Source organism: Barbatula barbatula, assembly GCF_947034865.1.
Source record: "Barbatula barbatula genome assembly, chromosome: 5".
Taxonomy (NCBI): Eukaryota; Metazoa; Chordata; class Actinopteri; order Cypriniformes; family Nemacheilidae; genus Barbatula; species Barbatula barbatula.
The window spans coordinates 5964879-5985660 of NC_136769.1; the positions used below are offsets into that span (position 1 = coordinate 5964879).

General features: G+C 38.7%; 2 protein-coding genes across 3 annotated transcripts in view; both read right to left on the reverse strand.

Moving 5' to 3' along the window:
* Nucleotides 1–1905: 1905 nt before the first annotated feature.
* On the reverse strand, nt 1906–6904 carry ddx5 (DEAD (Asp-Glu-Ala-Asp) box helicase 5). Of its 2 annotated transcripts, none has more exons than XM_079456988.1 (13): nt 6690–6894; nt 5809–5980; nt 5635–5731; nt 5422–5555; nt 5285–5350; nt 5067–5208; nt 4818–4978; nt 4565–4737; nt 4237–4347; nt 4098–4159; nt 3966–4025; nt 2724–2958; nt 1906–2593 (listed from the first exon to the last, which is right to left on the reverse strand). In XM_079456988.1, exons 1-13 carry the CDS (start codon nt 6731–6733, stop codon nt 2560–2562), a joined length of 1491 nt encoding a protein of 496 aa, XP_079313114.1. In that variant the 5' UTR covers nt 6734–6894; the 3' UTR covers nt 1906–2559. The 2 variants fall into 2 exon arrangements, with proteins under 2 accessions (XP_079313114.1, XP_079313113.1); XM_079456987.1 differs by having other exon boundaries at nt 1923–2593; nt 2737–2958; nt 6690–6904.
* A 3552-nt stretch (nt 6905–10456) lies between these two features.
* Nucleotides 10457–20782, reverse strand: part of smurf2 (SMAD specific E3 ubiquitin protein ligase 2) — a 34054-nt gene continuing 23728 nt past the window's right edge. Inside the window, exons 9-20 of the mRNA XM_079455962.1 lie at nt 19938–20022; nt 18873–19031; nt 18732–18776; nt 16181–16379; nt 13650–13753; nt 13259–13373; nt 12983–13161; nt 11828–11965; nt 11597–11717; nt 11174–11375; nt 10911–10986; nt 10457–10738 (exon numbers count right to left, since the gene is read on the reverse strand). Coding sequence (XP_079312088.1) covers nt 10639–10738; nt 10911–10986; nt 11174–11375; nt 11597–11717; nt 11828–11965; nt 12983–13161; nt 13259–13373; nt 13650–13753; nt 16181–16379; nt 18732–18776; nt 18873–19031; nt 19938–20022 — 1523 coding nt within the window. The 3' untranslated portion in view covers nt 10457–10638. The remainder of the gene's footprint in view (nt 10739–10910; nt 10987–11173; nt 11376–11596; nt 11718–11827; nt 11966–12982; nt 13162–13258; nt 13374–13649; nt 13754–16180; nt 16380–18731; nt 18777–18872; nt 19032–19937; nt 20023–20782) is intronic.

Sequence of the window (20782 nt, forward strand, 5' to 3'; positions counted from 1 at the left end):
GTTCGTTTTTGTTCCCAGAACGTTATTTTCTTAGTTTCGTTTTAGGAAAGTTTTCTTTTCCGAAACAGAACGTTTCTGGTTCCCGTATTTTTTTATATTTCCTATTTTCGGCCATTAAAGGGCACATTTATTAATTTAATTTGTTTATGATCTTAATTTCTATATTGCACATGTTTACCGTTTACCAGGTTTGACGATTTGTTTGTACCATTAAAGAATAACCACCAGGGAGCGTTATTTTCTGTTGCAAAAAATAAGCAATAAATAGCCTTAGGGAACATCCCAGCAAACAATTTTTGGTCCCAGAACGTTCTGGGAAAGTAAGCGCGTGGTTCCTAGAACGTTCCCTGTTGGTTTTCCAGGAAAGTTTTCTTGACGTTAATAGAACGTTCCCTGTAGGTTAGAGGAACGTTCCCCTACCTTTGTACAAACGTTAGGGGAACGTTCTGTGTTTGCTGGGATTCTTTATTCTGGTTTAAAAACCGCAATAACCACCACGGAACGTTACTTTCTGGTTGCAAAAAAATGTGTGTTTGCTGAGTTGGCATGTTAGCCTATAAAACCGCAGGTGAGTTCACGTTTTTCTTTTCTTTCAGTTATGCGCTTTTTTTAGAGGTTACGCATGCATATTATTATTAATTTTATTCGTGAAAGTATCTTATGTTTGAGTGTAAAGTCGTCCACACTGCATTTCGATAAAAAACTCATGTAGCTTATTAGAAGTGTATCAAGTAGGCTACTGAAAATGCCAAGCCTTAATATCCAGTGCTTTTTGCATTCGTTAGCGGCACAAATAGCCTAGCCTTTACATTTTATTTATTCATTTAAAGTCCCCATGAACCGGAAGTTGCGATCGTTAATACTTCCGTATTTTTACGCATTTCCGAGTGAAATTGAATTTCTAATGAGACAAATAGTGGGCGTGTCTTTCATCTTTCTCTGCGATTTGATATATAAAAACAGCAGTTGCATTTTGAAATGGGCAGCAGACTGCAGCTGAAGGGGAGGAGTTAACGTATGCTCCGCCTGTCTAACACATGTCATTTACTATAGTCATGCCAGGACCGAAGTGATGTTCAGATTTGAACTAAAGATTATGAGGCCACACATTTAAAAAAAGTGATTAACCTCATTGATCATCTTACAATAAACCCTGCAATGTCATTATTTAATTTCACTGGAACTTTGAACTCCGCTGTGATACGTTGTAATTTGAATTAAGGCTGCTTATATTGGCAGCAAACAACTAGCATTTATTTTCGTTTGACAATTATGTTCATTTTACAATGGCTATATGTATCCGTAAAAAAAACTTGATCACTGCTTGTTCAGCATTTATCAATAAAAAGTCTACATTAATACAAAACATTCATATCTTAATAACGGAATACTAGCGTAGTCAGTCATTCGTATTTTTGTAAGCACTTACACATACATTTTCCTTCCATATGTGGTTGTCTAGTCAGTTATTTAACCTGGTGTGTGGCAGCTCAGCCACGACCAAACATGTAGTTTTAGTACCATCCACTACTGTCCTGCTGTGCCGAGTGTGGTCATTATGCTAAAGCTGTTCTTAGCACTTACAATATACAGGCTTATGCTCTTGATTCAACTGTGGAATAAGCGGGTGAAGTTTTCGATTTTAGATGCATTTTAGGCTCGGCCCCCTGATTTTCTATGGGCCCTACTACATTGTGATTCCTGGCTCCCCCACCTGTTTAAACAGCCTTTGCTAACGTTACACTTCATGCAAACATACCAAGTACTACCATGAAATTGCAACCAGGCTCTTATCAAAGACAGAATCAGCAAGGTATGCCCATTAGTGCAAAAACAAGATGTCCAACCAAACATGAAAGTTAACTTAACCAGAATTGCATCCCAGCTAATGAATCAAACCACAAAGACACAAGATTATTTTTAATAATTTTATTTGAGGACCATGCAATAGCCTTAAACGGCCCTTGACATTTTACAGGTATGGATCCCTCGTGGTTAACTCCACATAGTACAAAATAATTAACTTACTGAAAAAACACAACTAAAGGGAAAATGAAAAAAAATCCTGCACAGCAGACTCTGGGACTCTATATTGTGATGCGCGTACATTTTGAACCCTGCTTGGTAAAAATAAAGTTACACATATGATAATAAACAGAACGATTAAAGATTAAGAGAAACAATTGCAACTGCGTTTACTGTGGGAATGCAGGAGGGGGCATGGGAAAGGGCATAGACTGTGGCATCTGTTGGGGGTTAAAGGGGGGGAACTGTGGGGGGTGACTCATGCCATTCTGAACACCCCCTTGGTTGGCACCAAACTGTTGGTTCTGATAACCTTGGTTTCCATAGCCGCCAGGCTGACCGCCACCACTGAAGTTAGACTGTCCATTACTGCCGTAACCCCCGTTAAAATTTGCGCCGCTGTTGTAACTGCTAGACCCGTTTTGAGGCTTACTGTTAAACGTTTTCTTCTGTCCGTAAGAGTCATTGCGGCCGTCTTGGCTGTAGCTGTTGAAATCCCGTCTGCCGCCAGTGTGGCGATCACGACGGTCATCTCTAAACCCTCCACCTCGACCTCCCCTGGAACGACCTGCAAAAGAATATCAAAATTAACACACTGCTAGACCAAAGCAGGGAATGGAACAAATAGAAGACAAAACCAGAGAGAGTGTGAAATGAGAAAACTGCCTGCAGATTAAACCACAGTTCTTGTATCTCACCAATTGGATTTACCTCCTCTGTCTTCGGCCATCTGGATGAGTTTGGGGTTAATAGCTTGATTGGCCTCGCGGAGGACAGAGACGAGGTCCTGTGCCTGTTTCATGTTGTTTGGTGTAAAGAATGTGTAGGCCGTCCCAGTTTTCTGGCTGCGAGCCGTACGGCCAATGCGGTGAATGTAGTCCTCAGAATTGTTGGGGTAGTCATAGTTAATGACAAATTTGACATCTTCAACATCTGTTTAAAACAAACGGATGCGCCATGGCAGGAACAGAGGCGTGCGGAAAGGCACGCCGCCACAGCGGCCAGGAAAGACACATGTTAGCAAGGGAAGCAATGAATTGTGGGACATCTACTTACCACGCTGAGGAAAGGATTGTTAATATCAGGGTCATTTGAAAGGCAGGAGCTCCAAATGACAAAAAAAGTCCCGTTTAAAGTCTATTCTTGCTACAAATGTGTACGGAACTCCTCAACTTTCCTCAAAAGACAAACTGCTGCATCTTGCCAAGACTCAACTTGCTCTCAAAAACGAGGCAGATTAAAGGCTTAAATTTGATTCTACAGTAGAGGCAAGCTTTCCAACCAACCGGTGCTCACTTGAAAAAAATGATTCTCTTTGGCAGGACTCGACATGACTGAAGCCAGCGAGGAGGGAACGCATCAACCAGCCGGGTAATCGCATTCGGTGCGGAGGCATGAAGATTAAAGCAACTGCTCTCGTTGTGAAAAAAATGGAAAAATAACAAGCATGCCAAATTTTTGTTCCTGTTACTTCCTGTTAAGAATCCTCAGACAACAGTCCTACCAATGACGGACTTCTATAGCATCATAGACGTAAAAAAACTGGGCTGGGAAAATGTAAATACAACAGTTCAATCTGTTGTGCGAGAGCAGTTGCTAGCTGGACGCAGTGCGACCACCCAGCGGTGCCGCACTTCTCCGTTGTATGCCGTCACCCTGTGGGCCACTTGCACTACGCCCAAAACACAGAGCTCCAATCACCCCTGAATGCAATTTGATTGGCTGGCAGACAGGCAGAACTCCACAGAGGAGCTCCTTACCCCTCCGGTGAACCTGGATGTGTCATGCCAAGGTCCTGCCTCCAAGACTCCACCTTCAGGTGAGAGGGGCTCAGAAAGGCACAGCAGTTAAAGATAACAGCAATACTTAAAGTAAATGGTAATAGTAAAAGACAAGTTACCACTTATAAGATATAACTAGATAAAATTGTAAAAACAAACCTAGGCCTCTGGAGGCAACGTCTGTGGCGATGAGGATGGGGGCTTTGCCGAATTTAAACTCTAAAAAGGGAGACACTGTTAAATCAAGCAAATTAAAGTACATTTTTTAAGATTCTGGTGGTAAACGCATACCATTAAGGACCCAGTCCCTTTCCTGCTGGCTCTTGTCTCCATGTATACCCATTGCAGGCCACCTACAAAACAGGTAATGCTAATTAAATCCTTGCTGCAATTGAAACATGGTCTCAGACAGGGCGGAGCAGTTTCTTACCCATCCCTGCGCATTCTCCTGGTGAGATCGTCACACCTCCTTTTGGTCTCGACAAAAATTATAGTCTTGTTCTCCTTTTCACTCATGATTTCCTCCAAAAGGCGCAGCAGCCTGCAAAGATTAATCATAGCACAATTACACTAAATGTGTTGGAAGTCAACCACCAGTGGAAACCCATCTTGTAGAGCAGTATAACTAGTCAGGGAATGCATGAGACCGCGTTAACAATCAGTTTACAGCGATGGCCAAACAATAAACCAAAATCAGTGGAGAGCTTGAAAATAGTTAATTAAATATGAGATGCACCAAGATCTTAAACTAAACTCACTTGTCCTCTTTTTCTCCATCGTTGCAAACATCAACAATCTGTAGGATGTTGTGATTGGCGCTGAGCTGCAGGGCACCAACGTTGATCTGCACATACTCCTTAAGAAAGTCTTCGGCCAGCTGCCGCACCTCTTTTGGCCATGTGGCACTCCACATCAGAGTCTGTCGGTCTGGCTGCAGGGGAACAGGACGATAATAACTGAATCACGAGCAACGACATAAAAACAAAAAAAATAATATCTGATTTGACATACTCTAATTTGGTCCACAATTTTTCGAATCTGGGGTTCAAAACCCATGTCCAGCATCCTGTCAGCCTCATCTAGAACAAGATAGGTACATCTTCGCAGATTTGTCTTGCCAACCTCCAGGAAATCGATTAGGCGACCAGGCGTGGCAATGCAAATTTCAACACCTATGGAAAGTCGAAAGTGTTAGCACATGCACAATTGAAAGATCATTGGGATTTTTTTTAGTTAAGAGATGTAACGCTCCATACATACCCCTCTCCAGATCCCGGATTTGAGGTCCCTTTGGAGCTCCTCCATAGATGCAGGTGGATTTAAGACGAGAAGCTTTGCCGTAGTCTGCCGCCACCTGCTGGACCTGCTGTGCCAGTTCACGAGTGGGAGCCAACACCAAACACTACCAGAAGAGAGACGTCATTATCAGTTGTCTAACACGCAGTTACCGTTGTGCTCAAACGAAAGTGTTAACTTACAATCGGGCCATCTCCGTGTTCCAGGAATGGTTGGTGGTTTATATGCACAATAGCAGGGAGCAAATACTGCAAAAACAAAGCTCATTAAAACCCATTCAACCACAAGCATTGAGGAACAAATTTAAAATGCATCGTACCGAAAGTGTTTTCCCCGATCCAGTCTGTGCAATGCCAACCATGTCTTTCCCACTTAGTGCTACTGGCCAGCCCTGACCTTGGATGGGGGTTGGATCAGTCCAGTTCTGTTTGCGGATCACATCCATCACGTAGTCTGTTTAAAAATAAAAGCAAATCAGTAAAATTGCAAAAGTTAATTCACCATTTGGGAACCCAACGTCTCATCAACTTACTTGGGAAACTCGCTTCATGGAACTTCATAATGGGTTTGGGAACCTCTCTTCCCTTCACTGTGATTTCTTTGATTCTTCTGTAGTTGTCAACATCTTGCTAAAATACAAAAAACAAAACCTTAAAACTCTTTCAAATACAGGACAAAAAACCCAGAAAGTGTTAAAAATGCTTACAGGTGTCCGCCGAGAAACTTCATGGTGCTCTTGGTAAAAGTTCTTCTCAAATTTGGGAAGCTCGTCCAGGTTCCAGTGTTTCTTCCTGAGCCGGTCACCTGGATTCCCAAACTTCTTTCCTTGAGGAGGTCCATTTCGGCTGCCTCCAAAACGTGGGGGACCACTGTTGTATCTGGAAGAACAACATTTTAATTACATTACAAGATACAAGTTACTTCGCAGAACCAAAACGCAGTAACGAAAGTTGATAATTCGGCACGTGCACGCTAACCGATGTTAGACAAATAACGTTACCAAGATCGCCTTGGGAATACTAAATGCGTTCAGAAATATCACCCTTCTCGCACAAAATATACAAAGTCAAGGTTAGCAAAGGAAAATGTATGAATAATAGATGACTGTCGCTTTGGTTTCAGATAGCATCGTGCCATTTTTCTCTGCGCCACGTTTTAAAGCCGCTGCCATTTTATTGCTCAGAGGCAGAAGACAAAGAGGGAAAAACCGGCCGGCATTTTACAATACCAGAGACGCATGGCAAAATAACAACGTTCTTTAACAATAAACAAGAAAGAGATTAACAAAACAAAAACACACCACGCGCGTTACCGTTTTAATGTGCGTCTTAAATAATTAAACGCTAAAGACGTTCTTTTGAGCCGCCATTTTAGTATCCAAAAACGAGACTACCGCCTTATCTCTCGATTTACCATGAAAACACTAAACTATCTTCATCCATCCCAAAACAATTTGACCAAATAATGACTGAATGATAATTCGCATCAACAAAACGTCGAGTTTTGTCGGTAAACCTTAGAAATTCCCCTCGGATTAAACCGGAGAACGCACGCACATTTTACACGACGATAACTCAAAATACTCACCCTCTGTCGCGGCCACCGCGGTCTCTGTCTGAATATCCGGGCATATTTTAAGTAGAAAGTATAAAATTAAAATATAATAGTCGGCCGTTATTGAGTAGAGCTGCGGGATCGTGTTTGTAACCGCCGCACACAGCACGAGATCGCCGGACTTTATAGGAAGAGGAATGGACTTCCGGGAAGATCGCTGACGTCAATCGGATGCTGCGCATGCGTGCACGTGGGACTTCAGACCGAACTACTGAAAACAAAACTACTGCGATGAGACTTTGATAAATCTCATGTCGCGTGATATTACGTACATAAAACATAGATTTGGTGAACAGGAGCCTATTGGTAAAAAATGATTTCTGTGCATTTGGCCCAGTTGTGTCTACTATTAAACATTTATTTTAAAAAATGTGTTAAAATGGGTGTTCTGTGATAAACGTTTTTAAATAAATGTTTTACAGGTATGTAGTATATTTTATCAGGTACACTTTTAAAGTCACCGTGAAACGGAAGTTGCAATTGACTTTATTTTCCGTATTGTGACGTATATCCGAGTGAAACGACTTCTGAAATTAGAAAAACTGTAGTAGCTTTTATGCCCTTCCGTTTTCGATTGGTTTGTTGTAAGTTGGGCCTGGAGGGAAGTGCTAAAAATGCCTCTTTTACTGATGTCATGTGGGGAAGAGTTTTTTTTATTGAAATTATCAAGATTTACAAACAAACATGGCTGCATAACATCCGTTTCTTCAAAATACAGAAAAGACATACAAACAGGAATTATATATGCCCGTTGGGGAGAGGAGCTTAATGTTTTTGATTAAAGATTACAAGTGCAAATTGTTGTTTTAAAACTAAAGGTGTGCACGGATGAACCATTTAATAATCACTGTAACACTTTGTAAAACAACTTGAATTTTCCTTTTTGATTTCATGGTGACTTTAAATGTACTTTTTTATAAATACATTGTTGCCCCAACCACGTTTGTTGTATTCCATGTTGCCCTTAAAGAAAAAAGACAATTTATTTGGACTACTGCTTCCAACTGAAGAACAACTCTACATTATGTGTCCATTCTTCAAAAATACCTAGCATGGCTTAAAATCTTAAACATTTTAAGTTTGGTTCCAAAATGTGATAACTCAGCTTTTAAGTCATGATTTTTTATTGTGCATTCCAATGAATATAAACCAAACTGCAGTTGGTTTGAATTTATTTAAGCCACAATAACAAAGAAATACAGCTAACTAACACAATAAAAACATGATTGTATCTCTAACTATTTAGAAAAGTAACCCTAAAAATGGTAATGATACTCGGACTTGTATATCTATCGTTGTCAAATAGTCGGACACCTATACTTGCTAAAAGGGTGACAGTAACACCCTAGGCGCCTTTCAGAATAAAGCACAGTTTCTTTCTTATTTTAATAGGGGATCCTTCCCCCTTTGTTCCAAAACCATGCTTTTAACTACCCGCCTTGAATCACAATGGAACTGTGAAGCTTGGACACAATGTTCAGGAGATAATTCTCATCTCTTCAACCCAATAACTGCAACAACAGGTAAACAATTTAAAGTGATAGTTCACCTTTAATGTTATCTGCATGTCACGAAACCTGTATACGGCACATTCTTCCATGGAGCGCAAAATATATTTTGAAAAATGTCTTTTTTGTTTCTCACAGGTTTGGAAAGACACAAGGGTGAGTAGACGATTCAAGAACTTTCTTTCATTAAAGTAAATAAATATCAAACATAGTATATGCCCTTTTCACCACAATGGTGCAGTAATACAGAAGCAGGCGACCACTGTTATCCCATCAAAAAAGCAAGTTTAATCAGATCAAATTACACACAAAAATAAAACACTCTTACAAAAAATGATAGTGTGTTACATGTAGCAAATTGCACCGGTCAGCTGTGAAAGTTAGAAGTGTTGCCAGTAAATCATGCTATAAAGGAAAAAACGTCTTAAAATCTAACATGTCAACTGGCCGCCAGTCCACATGGAGGTCTATTGACCTATACAAGTAGAAAAATAATAATAATATTAAAAGAAGAGAAGACAAAGAGATTCTTACGTGTGCACCAGAGTTAAATGAAATATATAATCATTCAGTCCATAAAGAGTTTGGTAAATAGATTTCGCCTATTATATACAGCCATTATAGTGTGTGTGTGTGTGTGTGCAAAATGTATTTTTTCCTTTCAAATATTATTAAATTAAAGATAAGTGACAGTCAGTGATCCACATATATGACCAATATTCTATAACTATACAAAGCACCATCTCAAAATATTTTACTGATCCATCCATAAGCTTCTTTATTTTTTTTCTCTTTTTTTTAACTCAGTTTATAAAAAAGTAACAAAAGGTGTATAGCTCATATTCAGCGTATGCAAACTCTTAACAACAGTCCATGGTCATAGAGGATTGCTATAGACAGGCAGCATCTCAGAAACATTCAACAATATATATATAATATATATATATATTTAGAAAACTGCATTCGTTTATTGATGCAGTTCATTTTGAATAATCCTAAAGGAACAGTTCATGTTCCAAGCCGTGTATTTTTGAGGATTACAAAGAGCACATTAGACATGCTTCTGTTGTATTCTGCTAAGATTTACAGCTAATGCCAATTACTGTGTTTCTATAAATGTATTCTTCTTTAGTACAGCTGTCCACCTCGCGGTTCATTTGTAACGCTCACTGAAGGCCAGTGACAGTTTTGTATGGTAGAAAAAAGTTGTTACTACATTGGATTAATAATAAATTACAAAAATAACAAGTGATACAAACAACACTCTCCCTTGATTTCCACGAGGCGGGGTAAACAATTGCATGTCGTCTTCAATGGCAGGTCTTCTTGAAAACAGGCCAGAAAATTTATAAAATAAAATGGTAACATCGTAATGAGACGGTATGAAATGGAAGACATTTCACATCTCAATGCCATGGACATACTTTTGCATCGTACTTTTAAATTTTAAAGGGTTTTGTTGACATCTGAGACTTTTCAATTTGTAAAAATAGGACGACATCATAAAATGATTTTCTGCACAATGATTTCTTTTCTTAAAAAAATGATAATTGGACATTCAAAGCAAGCCAATGTCAACCTTTAGGGACTACACATCGGATCTGTGTTTTAGTTTGCTTCTCGGACAGTCTCTGCGACGATGTCAATATATTAGATCTGTTTACTTTTATTATTTTAACCTCATCCCCTTACGCCAAATAAAAATAAAGCTAGACTACCTACCTGCATAAGAATTTGGTGATTCGTTCACTTTTGAACAAACTCTGTTGTCTAATGTAGGGGAGCCCAAAACAGTGGGGGGCTTAAAATTGACCCTGATTGTAAGAAAATACATCTTGCAGATTCCTACAGTCGCTTAGCGCACCAGCATGCCGAGCATCAACACCCTGTACAACAAGAACGGTTTTGCGGGTACTACGAAAAGCTTCAAGTCCGAAACGGCAGAATTTGCAGTCCTTTGTTGACACCGGCGTCTTCCTTCCGTCTGGCATGAAGACAGTAGTGCTTCTACATCAGCTTATGCAGAAAAGCTGTCTGCGTCCTTCTCGCCTCTTTTAAAGTCAGTTGGTACAAATGCTACATGAAATACTGTTAATATCTTTTGTCTTAATGAAAAAAAATCAACTTATGAACTTAAACAAAAAACAGGAAGAGGGGGATCCGTAAAATAGTAAGGAAATTGTTAAAGAGTTACTAGCAGCTGAAAAGATAAGTCGTTTCTTCTCTTCTTTTCAAAGACTTTTTATAGCAGCATCAGGCCGAGAGTGCTACGCTATAATCCACCCTTCCTGAGGCCTTCCTGTTTGGACTTCCTCTTCCGCGGGGGGAAACGCGAGACCCGCGCTTCCGACGGCTGCTTGACAGGTGCACCCCGCCGGGAGAAAGCTTGCTTTGTGGGCATTACGGAGCAACTATCATTCCACAGCGAAGCCGCAGGTCTCCTCGATGGCCGTCAACAGCTTGTCATAGAGTTTGTCGTAGCTCTCGTATGGAGGAATGTCAACACGGTTGAAGCTAGGATGAAAAGAGAGATAAGACAAACAGCGGTTGTGAAATGCTGTCTCTAATGCAGAAAATGATTTTTTGGCGATCTTCGGATCACAAATCTACTAACAATTAAATAGTGCCACCAGCATTTAAAAACCTATGTTGGTGGTGAGGTACATCTTCATATTAAAGTGCTTACCAAGTGTGTGCTTTGGGCAAGTTGTTGGTGCTGGCATCAATCTGGTGGATGGTGAAGAGACGTGGCCCGGCCGCACCTGCAGTGCAGAATACATCAACACATTAAAATCTCCATCCTCAAATCGTCATATTTAAAATAACCTCAAGTCCAGTTTGAAAGCGTTACTACATAACATTTTTTTTGTGAATTCGAGCACCTGTAAAGCCATGGTTGTACACAAAATTAAAGTTATGCAAAGTGCTTCAGGAAGTGACATCACATACCCTGCAGGGCTTTGAATCCTTGCAGTGGCACCCTGGAGGAACCGGTGACGAACTGAAGCAGTCGGGCTCTCCGTTCCTCATCGTACGACTCCACCGCCCGCCAAAACCACTTCACGCTGTTGCTTTCAGGCGTGCAATGCTTCAGTCGCGTGTTGGACTTCCAGTCGTTAATGTCGATCTTACCGAGGCCACACACGATGAGCTGAGAGGAACATTGAGTTAGCAAAGCAAAGCACACCACACTATCATTCATTTGAGTTTTTTCCTCTTTGTATCCCATAGGAAACAGAAATACGGTAAAATGGCTCTGTTAAAGACAGCACACTGGCAATGACCAGGCCATCAAAATGTAAATGGAGAAACCAGTTTTAAGACCAATCAATCAAAACTGATTTCTCACTGAGATGCTTGACGCGTTTATACCTCCAGCTCTTTCTCATCAAACGCCTTGAGAAGGTGTTGAGGGATGACCTCATGAAATCCTTTCTGCAGGGCCAAAAACTGAGCTTCAATGCCCCTCAGGAATCGCCAGTTCACGTACAACCTACACAACGACAGAGAACACACTTGATGACGTTTGGAAGCAACACACGCGTGCACACACCTGAATGTAAGTGAAAGCATGAATCAGTTAGATTTTGATGGCATGCTCACCTGACATATTCCTTTTTGGTGTCCTGGGTAACCGGGATGCTCTTGCCGTTGGGTTTCAGCTCGTGCTGAATGATCTCTCCATAAGCATTGTGCTCCACACAAAACGTGTGATCCAACACCCCAGTGATGTCATTGTCTCTAAATACACACGTATACCAAAAAAATTATTAAAACATGCAAACAGTTTCAAACAACATTTGACTAATAGTTATATAATTATGAATATTTTATTTATAGAATTTCCATAATTATTTTAATATTATTTGTTATTTTATATATTCAATTATTTTAACATTATATTATATCTTATATATAATAACACATTTATAAACTGTATATGTTTAATAAAATGTATAGAATTAAATTGACACATATAGCAAAAATATTAAAAACTGCATATTTGATCCATGCAAACCATTTAATGTTTTTTTCTAATTATAATATAATTATGAAATTGTATTCCTATATTTATATTCATGCAATTTTGTATGAATATAAATACACATTAAAGCACGATTAGAAACATGCAAACTATTTCAAACAAAATATCTCACTATATAATTATACAGTATAAAAACGATACAAATAAAAATACATTATAATTATATATATAATTTATTATTTTGATAATTTATTTATTCATTATGATTTATAACAATATATGCTGTCTATATTAACATTATATATATATATATATATATATATATATATTATAATTGTTTTTTATAATGTTTATTTATTATTTGTAATTTTAATTTATATTGTTTTATATTTAATCTTTTCTTTTCTATTTATTTTCATATTCATATTAAATGAATAGAATACATTACAAATCTTAATCTAAAATATGAAGTTTGGTTCCAAAATGAATAAAAAAAAATGTAATCATGTTTTTACTGTGCCTTCCAATAAAATCAATCAAACTGCATTTTGCATGATTTTTGAAACTCTCCTCAATATATATAGAAATCTGATCTGAAATCTCTAAATATAAATTAATATTACTTGTCAACTAACCAGGAGTTGAGATATATTGTGTATATATATATATATATTGTATGTGTACATGACACAATTTTATATAACACTAGTCGTGACATGTATAGTATTTTATACAAGCAAAGACTATGTGACAGGAATATAAAGCACACTGACAGGATCCACACGAGGCTGTTATGGAGGTCCGGGTCCACTGATTCCATGTCATCAAGAGTGATGGGTTTCCCTAGCAACTGCTTGTAAAAGGGCAGAGTGAAGCCCCCATCGATGTAATGACCATGAAAAACAGCCATTCCCATAATCCGACCCACAAAGTGGAAATACGACAAGTGTTCCTGGAAAAGACAAAGATATTTTCAGTAAAACTTATGTAAAATTTGGCTCACGAGACTAAGCATGGCAGGGTCAAAACACGGCCATCGGTCGACTAACCGGATTGACGGCTGAGTCAGGGTTGATCTGTAGTGTGTAGATGTCATCTCTTGAATACTGGAACAGTCCATAGTACGGATTCAACATCTCGTGCGACAGCAAGTACAGCCACTCCCTAAAACACACACATCCTATCAATATAAAGTAATGGGGGGAACCATTTAAAAGGGTAACACTGGTTGTTGTGCAAGACAGGTCGAACAGCAGCAAACTTTTAATACTCTCTTTTACCACTAGATGGACACACAATCTTTAAAAGTAGACATGAAATGGCATTTGCAATCCAATTTACGGACACATTTTCAGTACATATTTTGAGACTTGAGATGAATCGATCACGTAAACGATTCTGGAAAGTTATAATGTAATGTGCATGGTGTAGAAGTCGTACCTCGCGACTCCTCCGTAGTCAAGACCTTCCTCTCCTCTGAACTTGACCATCAACCTCTTCCACAAGTCCTTCGGCCTCATCTTCATCACCTGCCGGTACGATTCCTGACGACACGGTTAAAATGGCAAATGGTCAAAAACAAGTCACTGAAAAGACCAAATCAGTGTGAAAACCATAAAAACTATAAAAACTGTGTTGAGGTTCTTTGTAATGTTTGATGTTGTTTCCTTTTCTTTGTTGATGTGTTTCTTACACGCTTTCATTTTAATCACAGCAATGAAAAAACTTTACTGACTGGTCTGTGCTATAGACCCCTTCAGAAAATGTAAGCAATTCATGTTCAACGCTGGTCCAGAATAACTTCCCATTTCAGTTTATTAAACACTACACAAACATTTGGATAAAATACGACCAACAGAAAATGTATAATCGGATGTTAAACAAAAATATTTTTTAAGATTAAGTTTTGTAAGAGTTAAAAATAAATTAATATGATACAGGAAGTGCTTCGGGACCACCGTTAACTTTTTAAAAAGAGGTCTATCTATATACAGTATGTGCGCATTTAGGTTGAAGGTTATTTTGCGAATACTCTAGCATAATGAACAGCCTCACAGATGATACACTACAAGCCACAGAAATGTACATTTCATGGGGTTAAGCGACCAGGCTCGTCCACCGGGAGAGAACGCAGCATGTCGGAATGCGGCATCCAGAAATGTCTATGTGCGTCCAGCTCAACGCCCACAAACACCCCAAAACAGATGACCAAACAGACCCACACACGCCAAAAATTGCTTCAAGTCGAGCGAAGGAAACTGGGGAGGCGTAATTGTTGTTTTAACCAACTCAGAAACATGAAGTATGTCACACAAACATTTCTTCTTTAAAGAAGGTGATCCCAGCACGCTTTTGCAGTTTATCTTTTGCATGCAGGAAATATCCAAACAGACTTCCAAATGTTTTTTTGTTAATTAATTATAATCATAATAAGTGAGATCTTTTAGGAATAAAAAGAATAAATAAGAGTAGTTTTCAGGTAGTTCATTTAATGCATTTCAGAAATAGTTCTTATGGATTTATGCGGTCTCAGTTTTGTGCTGTTTTCATTTAATCCCAGACTGACTCGTGGATTAGAGCTCTGTGTGGGCCAAACCGTCTGCTGGGGGACTCTTTCTTCATACAAAAATATTAATTATTGCTGTAAATGTTGAATGTTTTGAAATCTATTGTGATATTTATACTGGCACACATCTTAAAATGATAGTTCACCCAAAAATAATCATTTACTCTTGGCATTTTAAACCTGTATGACTTTCTTTGGCAGAACACAAAAGATGATATTTCGAAAAAAGTTGGTAAAGGAACATCGTCGGCACCCATTCACTTCTATTGTATGGCCACAAAACCAATGCAACTCAATGAGGGCCAGTTAACAACAATCTTCAAAATATCTCCTTTTGTGTTCTGCGGAAGAAAGAAAGTCAAACAGGTTAAATTAAGACAAGAGGGCGAGTAAATTAAATTCACATTTCTGGGTGAACTATCCCTTTAAAATACGTTTTTGGTAAATATCTAATGTGCCAAAAACCTTTTCACAGTACTGAATATGTAGGTAAATACCGTTCTGTGTAGTACAATAGACGCCTTTGCTGTTAGTAAACATTGTGATGTGTTTTGTGGGCGGAGCTTAGGTGGAGGCAGAAAGATCACGACTGCATTACTAATGCTATGTAGCACGTTTTGTTAGCTTGATTTTTGACAATGACTAGAAAAAAAAATCAGATTCAATTTGAACATGTAAGTCACTCCCTGTCCAGGACCGCGATTATTTTTGAAAAAGTTGACTTTAACGTCAGGAACCTGGCCGACCTGTACGCGCTATTCAATGGTTCCAGGGACGAACTGTTAGGATTACCTCCAGAAAGAGAAACCAAGCGTGTATTGCAAAGATAATCTGAGAGCGTATACATCTATAGATGCCTGCGACAGTTTCCTGACGACGAAGGTTAACCACTGAGCAAGAGGAAAGTATACCCTATGTGCTATTTCGGCATGCGTGAGATATTTTTAGACACAAATCACAATCCACATCAACAAAAGACAATCGTTTTTTCGTCTTAAATGTTAGTGAAACCTAATTTTTGATGATCGTTTCTGTTCAGTCCGCACATTTTATTGTGTTTAACTACAGCTGACGTTGGCAATGGCAGCAGATATGTGTTAAAATATAAAATTGGAGACTGTAGCTGAATCTGTGCTGGTTTGTATTGGCCGCCTCCAGTTTCCCTTTGATTTGCCTCCAGCTAATGTCGTGACGCAAGCGTGACACCGGCGCAAAAGCGATCGATACTATAAAATGTTAAATTAATGCAAATAAATAAAACCAAAAATAAAAAGATGCCTGTGCTTTGTGCTCATTTAGTGAAAAAAAACACACACTTTTTTATAATAAACTGTACTGCTTTGTGTATGTAGTTACACTGCATATTGGCGATGGTGTTTTCCTGAAAGTAAAAAGACGGTCTCACCTCAAAGATCTCCTCTCGTGAGACCTCGATACGGCAGTGTCCCGCCTGAGGCTGCTGCTGGGACAGCTCCTGTCTCAAGATCTTCAGTTTATGCACCAGGTCTCGTTTATACTTGGGCACCGTGAGACATTCGGGGTCCTCGGGGAGGTTGCTGGGAGACACGACTGACTGTGCCTGTTCCTTCAGCGGCCCAGGACGGCTGCGTAGAAAGAGAGTTTTGGCATATTTATTTATTTTATTAACCGTCTTTGCTAGACATTACATGTCAACGTCTAGTAAGAAAGAAAAAATTAACACAATTAGTTTAAAATGAACTAAAAAGCATCTAATTCAGATTGAGCACGATGTCCAGAAGCCATGTGTGTATACGTTTAGTGTGGGCGGCATTCCTGGCAGTCTGTGGTCTCTGCAGAGCCTCACCCAGATGTGCAAAACTAAGCACATCCTGCACAGGACTGACATGTGCCTGCGTCGCATGCGTGCATGCAATTACTTCATGAGTAATCTACACAAATATAAGTCAAGGTTAAAAAACCTCTAACATCTGTATCACGATTCATACTCCACGAGCAGACTCTCATTTATCCGTGTCACACGGACCCTTAGAGTCATTCTAACTTTACACGTGACTTGCATTCCTTAAATATTCCCTGTCTCCCTTTATTTTCTCTCGACACTCAGGAACTCACTTCATTTCGCCCGCATTTAGCACACTCTGCAGAATCTGAATCAATGCAAACTTGCTATTTTTTTACTAAACAAGCAACCAAGAAGGTTATTCTAGTTTACTAAAACTACAACTATTAAAATATTTCTGTTAATTTAAATGTAATAAATTGCAGACCTAAATATTACTTGGAAAAAGTCTGTATAAATGTCTTTGTTCTGATGAACACAAGATATTTAGAAGAATGCTGGTAACCAAACAGTTCTTGGCCACAATTGACCACCATAGATGGACGTCAAAAGTGCTCCAGAACTGTTTGCTGTCCTACATTATTCAAAATATTTTCTTTTGTGTTCAACAGAACAAACACATATAAAAAGCCATTTTCCTACTGTTGAACACAGAAGAAGATATTTTGAATAATGTAGGACAGCAAACCGTCCTGGAGCACTTTTGACGTCCATCTATGGTGGTCAAGAACTGTTTGGTTACCAGTAAAAAATAAATGAATAGAGATTTGGAGGGGGAGTCAATGAAAATGAAATATAAAGGAGAAATGTTGCATTAGCAATAAACCGAAAGTCGTTTTTTAGCAGTAAAATAAGTAACAGAAATAAGCAACTGAAACTAAATGAAAATGAAAACTAAAAAATAGAAATGATATAGCGATATAAAAAAGTAATAAATTCTTAAAATAAATTCTTATAAAAAGCACAAAACAACTAAAATTAACATGAAAAGTAAAAATATGAAAATAAAGTCTCTTTTATAACTAAGCAAAAATATTTATAACTAAGCAAAACACCCATGATACACTTTAAACAAACTATTGCTTTCACGAACATTGAGAAATCTAAGTGTACGTGCAAAAACCCTTAAAATCCTTGATCCGGAACGACAGGGAGGATCCATCGAAAGACAACAGTAACTCATGCATTCACACACGCACAACCGTACAAACACACACATGCATGCCAACCACACACCCGGCGTTCCAATCACGCACTTAAAACCGTTAACCGATTATGAGATCATAAAACCAAAAGAAAACAACACGGACTGTAGAGGATTTTTGCGGGATGACACAGGGGTGGGGTACCAGAGGTGAGGTGTTCGCAGTGATAAAAGGCAGATGTTCGGAGCGATATCCACATCTATCCCAATGCCTTTCTCCAAAGACTAGAGAGTCAGCAGGCACATTTAAATCGACTCTGACAGTCGGTTTGTTTGAGGGATGAGACTAAAAATTATCCGCCCTGACTGATGTCTGCTACTATTAAACGTAAATAAAAATCCATTACATAAAACGTATTGTGAAAGCGGTCTCCCTACCTTATCATGGCAAGTTTTTAATATTATTTACAAATTAAGCTGTTGGGTACGATATCACAGAAGATGCCAGTTCGACAACCTGCAATTTTACATTTCAAACAGAGATGGCGACATACAGAGATAAGTTACGAATTGCATGTGTAAAAAGCGACTGTTTTGTGCGCAACACAACCGAGTCGTATCTGAATTAAATGTTAATGCCCGTCTTCTACTACTGCAAAATATTGCAGTCAAAACATCCAAGCTGACATATGGTTAATGTCGTAGGCAAATTTTCAGTTTGCTTGTGTTTGTCCAAACATCCCATGCAGGTGGAACGAAATACTAGAGATCCCATCCACGCATGTCGTACCCTTCTGAACTTTCCTGTTACTGCAAGAAACACACGACGGCGCAAGACGGAATGCGGGACATGTGCTTTGATCTGTTAGAACAGGAAAAGGGAAACTCGATCTCTTCCCATTATTGCATTCCAACTGCTCACACCAGGAAGAAAAATAGACAAAACCCAAAGATTTTCCGATGCATTCGCTTTTTTTGATCCCGACTTACCTGCTCTGAGCTTCGACGACATTGCGGGAACCGTTCGGACTGGGGCTGTTGAAACAAACGCGAGACAAAACAATGAGATATAAAACGACCCAACAGCTTGCTTTAACAGGTTATGGGTTAAATTCACACAAGCCGACTTACTTAAGCACTAGGTGCAGGTTGGCAGACAGACGGGGGTCGGTGAACTGAGTGGTCCGGTTGTTGTGGTCCACAAAGTAGACGCGTCCGGTGGCCGTGTTTCTGATCTCCCAGCCTGGAGGCAATGGACCCAACTCCTCACAGTTCACGTTACTTAGATCCCTGAAAGCAAAGAGACAGATGAAGGGGAATTATCCTCTCTTCTTTAACTCACAATGAGCAGTTATTGTAGGCCAAGTCTCCATAGTTGGGTAAACGTCTATAGTGGTGAATGGGAGACTACCACAAATATATTTTTTGGCATTCACATTGCTCGGATAGCAAAACAAAAACTCAACGATAGTGTTTTCACGACTTTTAACAAAATGAAAAAAAATAGAGAGAGTCTGATAATGGTAGACCCCCGCGGTGTATGTAGATTAAAATAGCTCATTCTAAAGTAATAAAAACATAACGCTTTATACACCTCTGAAGATGTTTATATTATATTGCATTTCTATCAATAGATCCTCCACAGAATTACACACTGGACCTTTAAGAACATGTTATGATAACAAATGGATGGGACTACAGAACCAGGAATAAAGCTAAATATATATATAAAGAGAGAGAAAATTTGATGCTTTCAGGCTCCTGCCAAACAACATCAAACTAACAGACCAAAGAATGTGCAGAGCTGCACAAACTGCTTAATGTCAACGCTGAAAAAACAAGACAAATAACCAACAGCCCACCCTTATTTCTGCAATCACATTCAGCTTGCCGAAAAATGTACACTCGTGTAGTGGCTTCAAGTAGACGTCTTTTCTTCCCTAACCAGCTACAAATGCAAAATAAAATGCTTTTATACTGTTTGGCTTCCACTAACTGTGAAATCCCACTGAACTACAAATCATCCTCTACATGCACGTATACAAACAGTAAAATAATAAAATAATAAAAAGAAAGCAGTTTGTGCGTTTGAACAAAAGTCACTAAAGCGAAATGTCTAGCGTGACCGCCTCTCTCTTCTAGAGATGTTTTTAACACACACACACACACACATATATATGAAATGAAAGAAGATACCTGGGCACTCTGGGGTCATGCCACGTGCTGACACCCGTCTGCGTGTGCAGGAAATAGACTTGGCCCTGCTGCGTGGTCCGTTGCTCTGTGGAAACACCAGGGGGCGTCACTGGTCATTAACAGAATAATTGAAAAAATGACAAGAGGATTAAATTCAATCATAGTAAGTATGTCCGTCTGTTTTACTTTCACATTTACACTGTTCTTCTTTTACTTTCAGTTCGATTTACGCACGCTTGCCGAATTCCTGACTGGAAATCGTGAGCAGGTTTCTAAACAAGACTATAAATCACCAAAACAAAGCTAACCATTATGTGTGGAGACATACACTTGTGCGTTTTTATTCTTTTGATGTGATTTGTGTGTTTTATTTTTTTAACGTGATATCAGATCACATTTATCTCAAAGTGAAGTATTTTATTCTACTCAAGTACATGTACTTTGTGGAAATATTTTACATCGCTACACTAAAAAAGCATATCATACTTAATGTTCGACCATATTTCATTTATACATTTTCATTCCTTTTTTAAACATTGATACTTAAGTAGATTAAAAACTTATTTTTCAGTACAAATATTTGAGTACCAGGACAAAATCACTATATGTTTTGTATTCATAAAGATTAAAGGAAAAAACATGTACCAGAAATCAAAATGTAACAGAATAGTCACTATAATGAAAACAATTCAGAGGAACATTGAACAAAAAAACAAAACAATTCTTTAGTCAATTACAATAAAACTGTCAGAAGAAGTACTGTTACCTAAGACTAATTTGGCGGTTATGCAACTATGATCTAGTTTAATGATGAAGAAAATAGTTTTAAAGAATTGTATAAGATA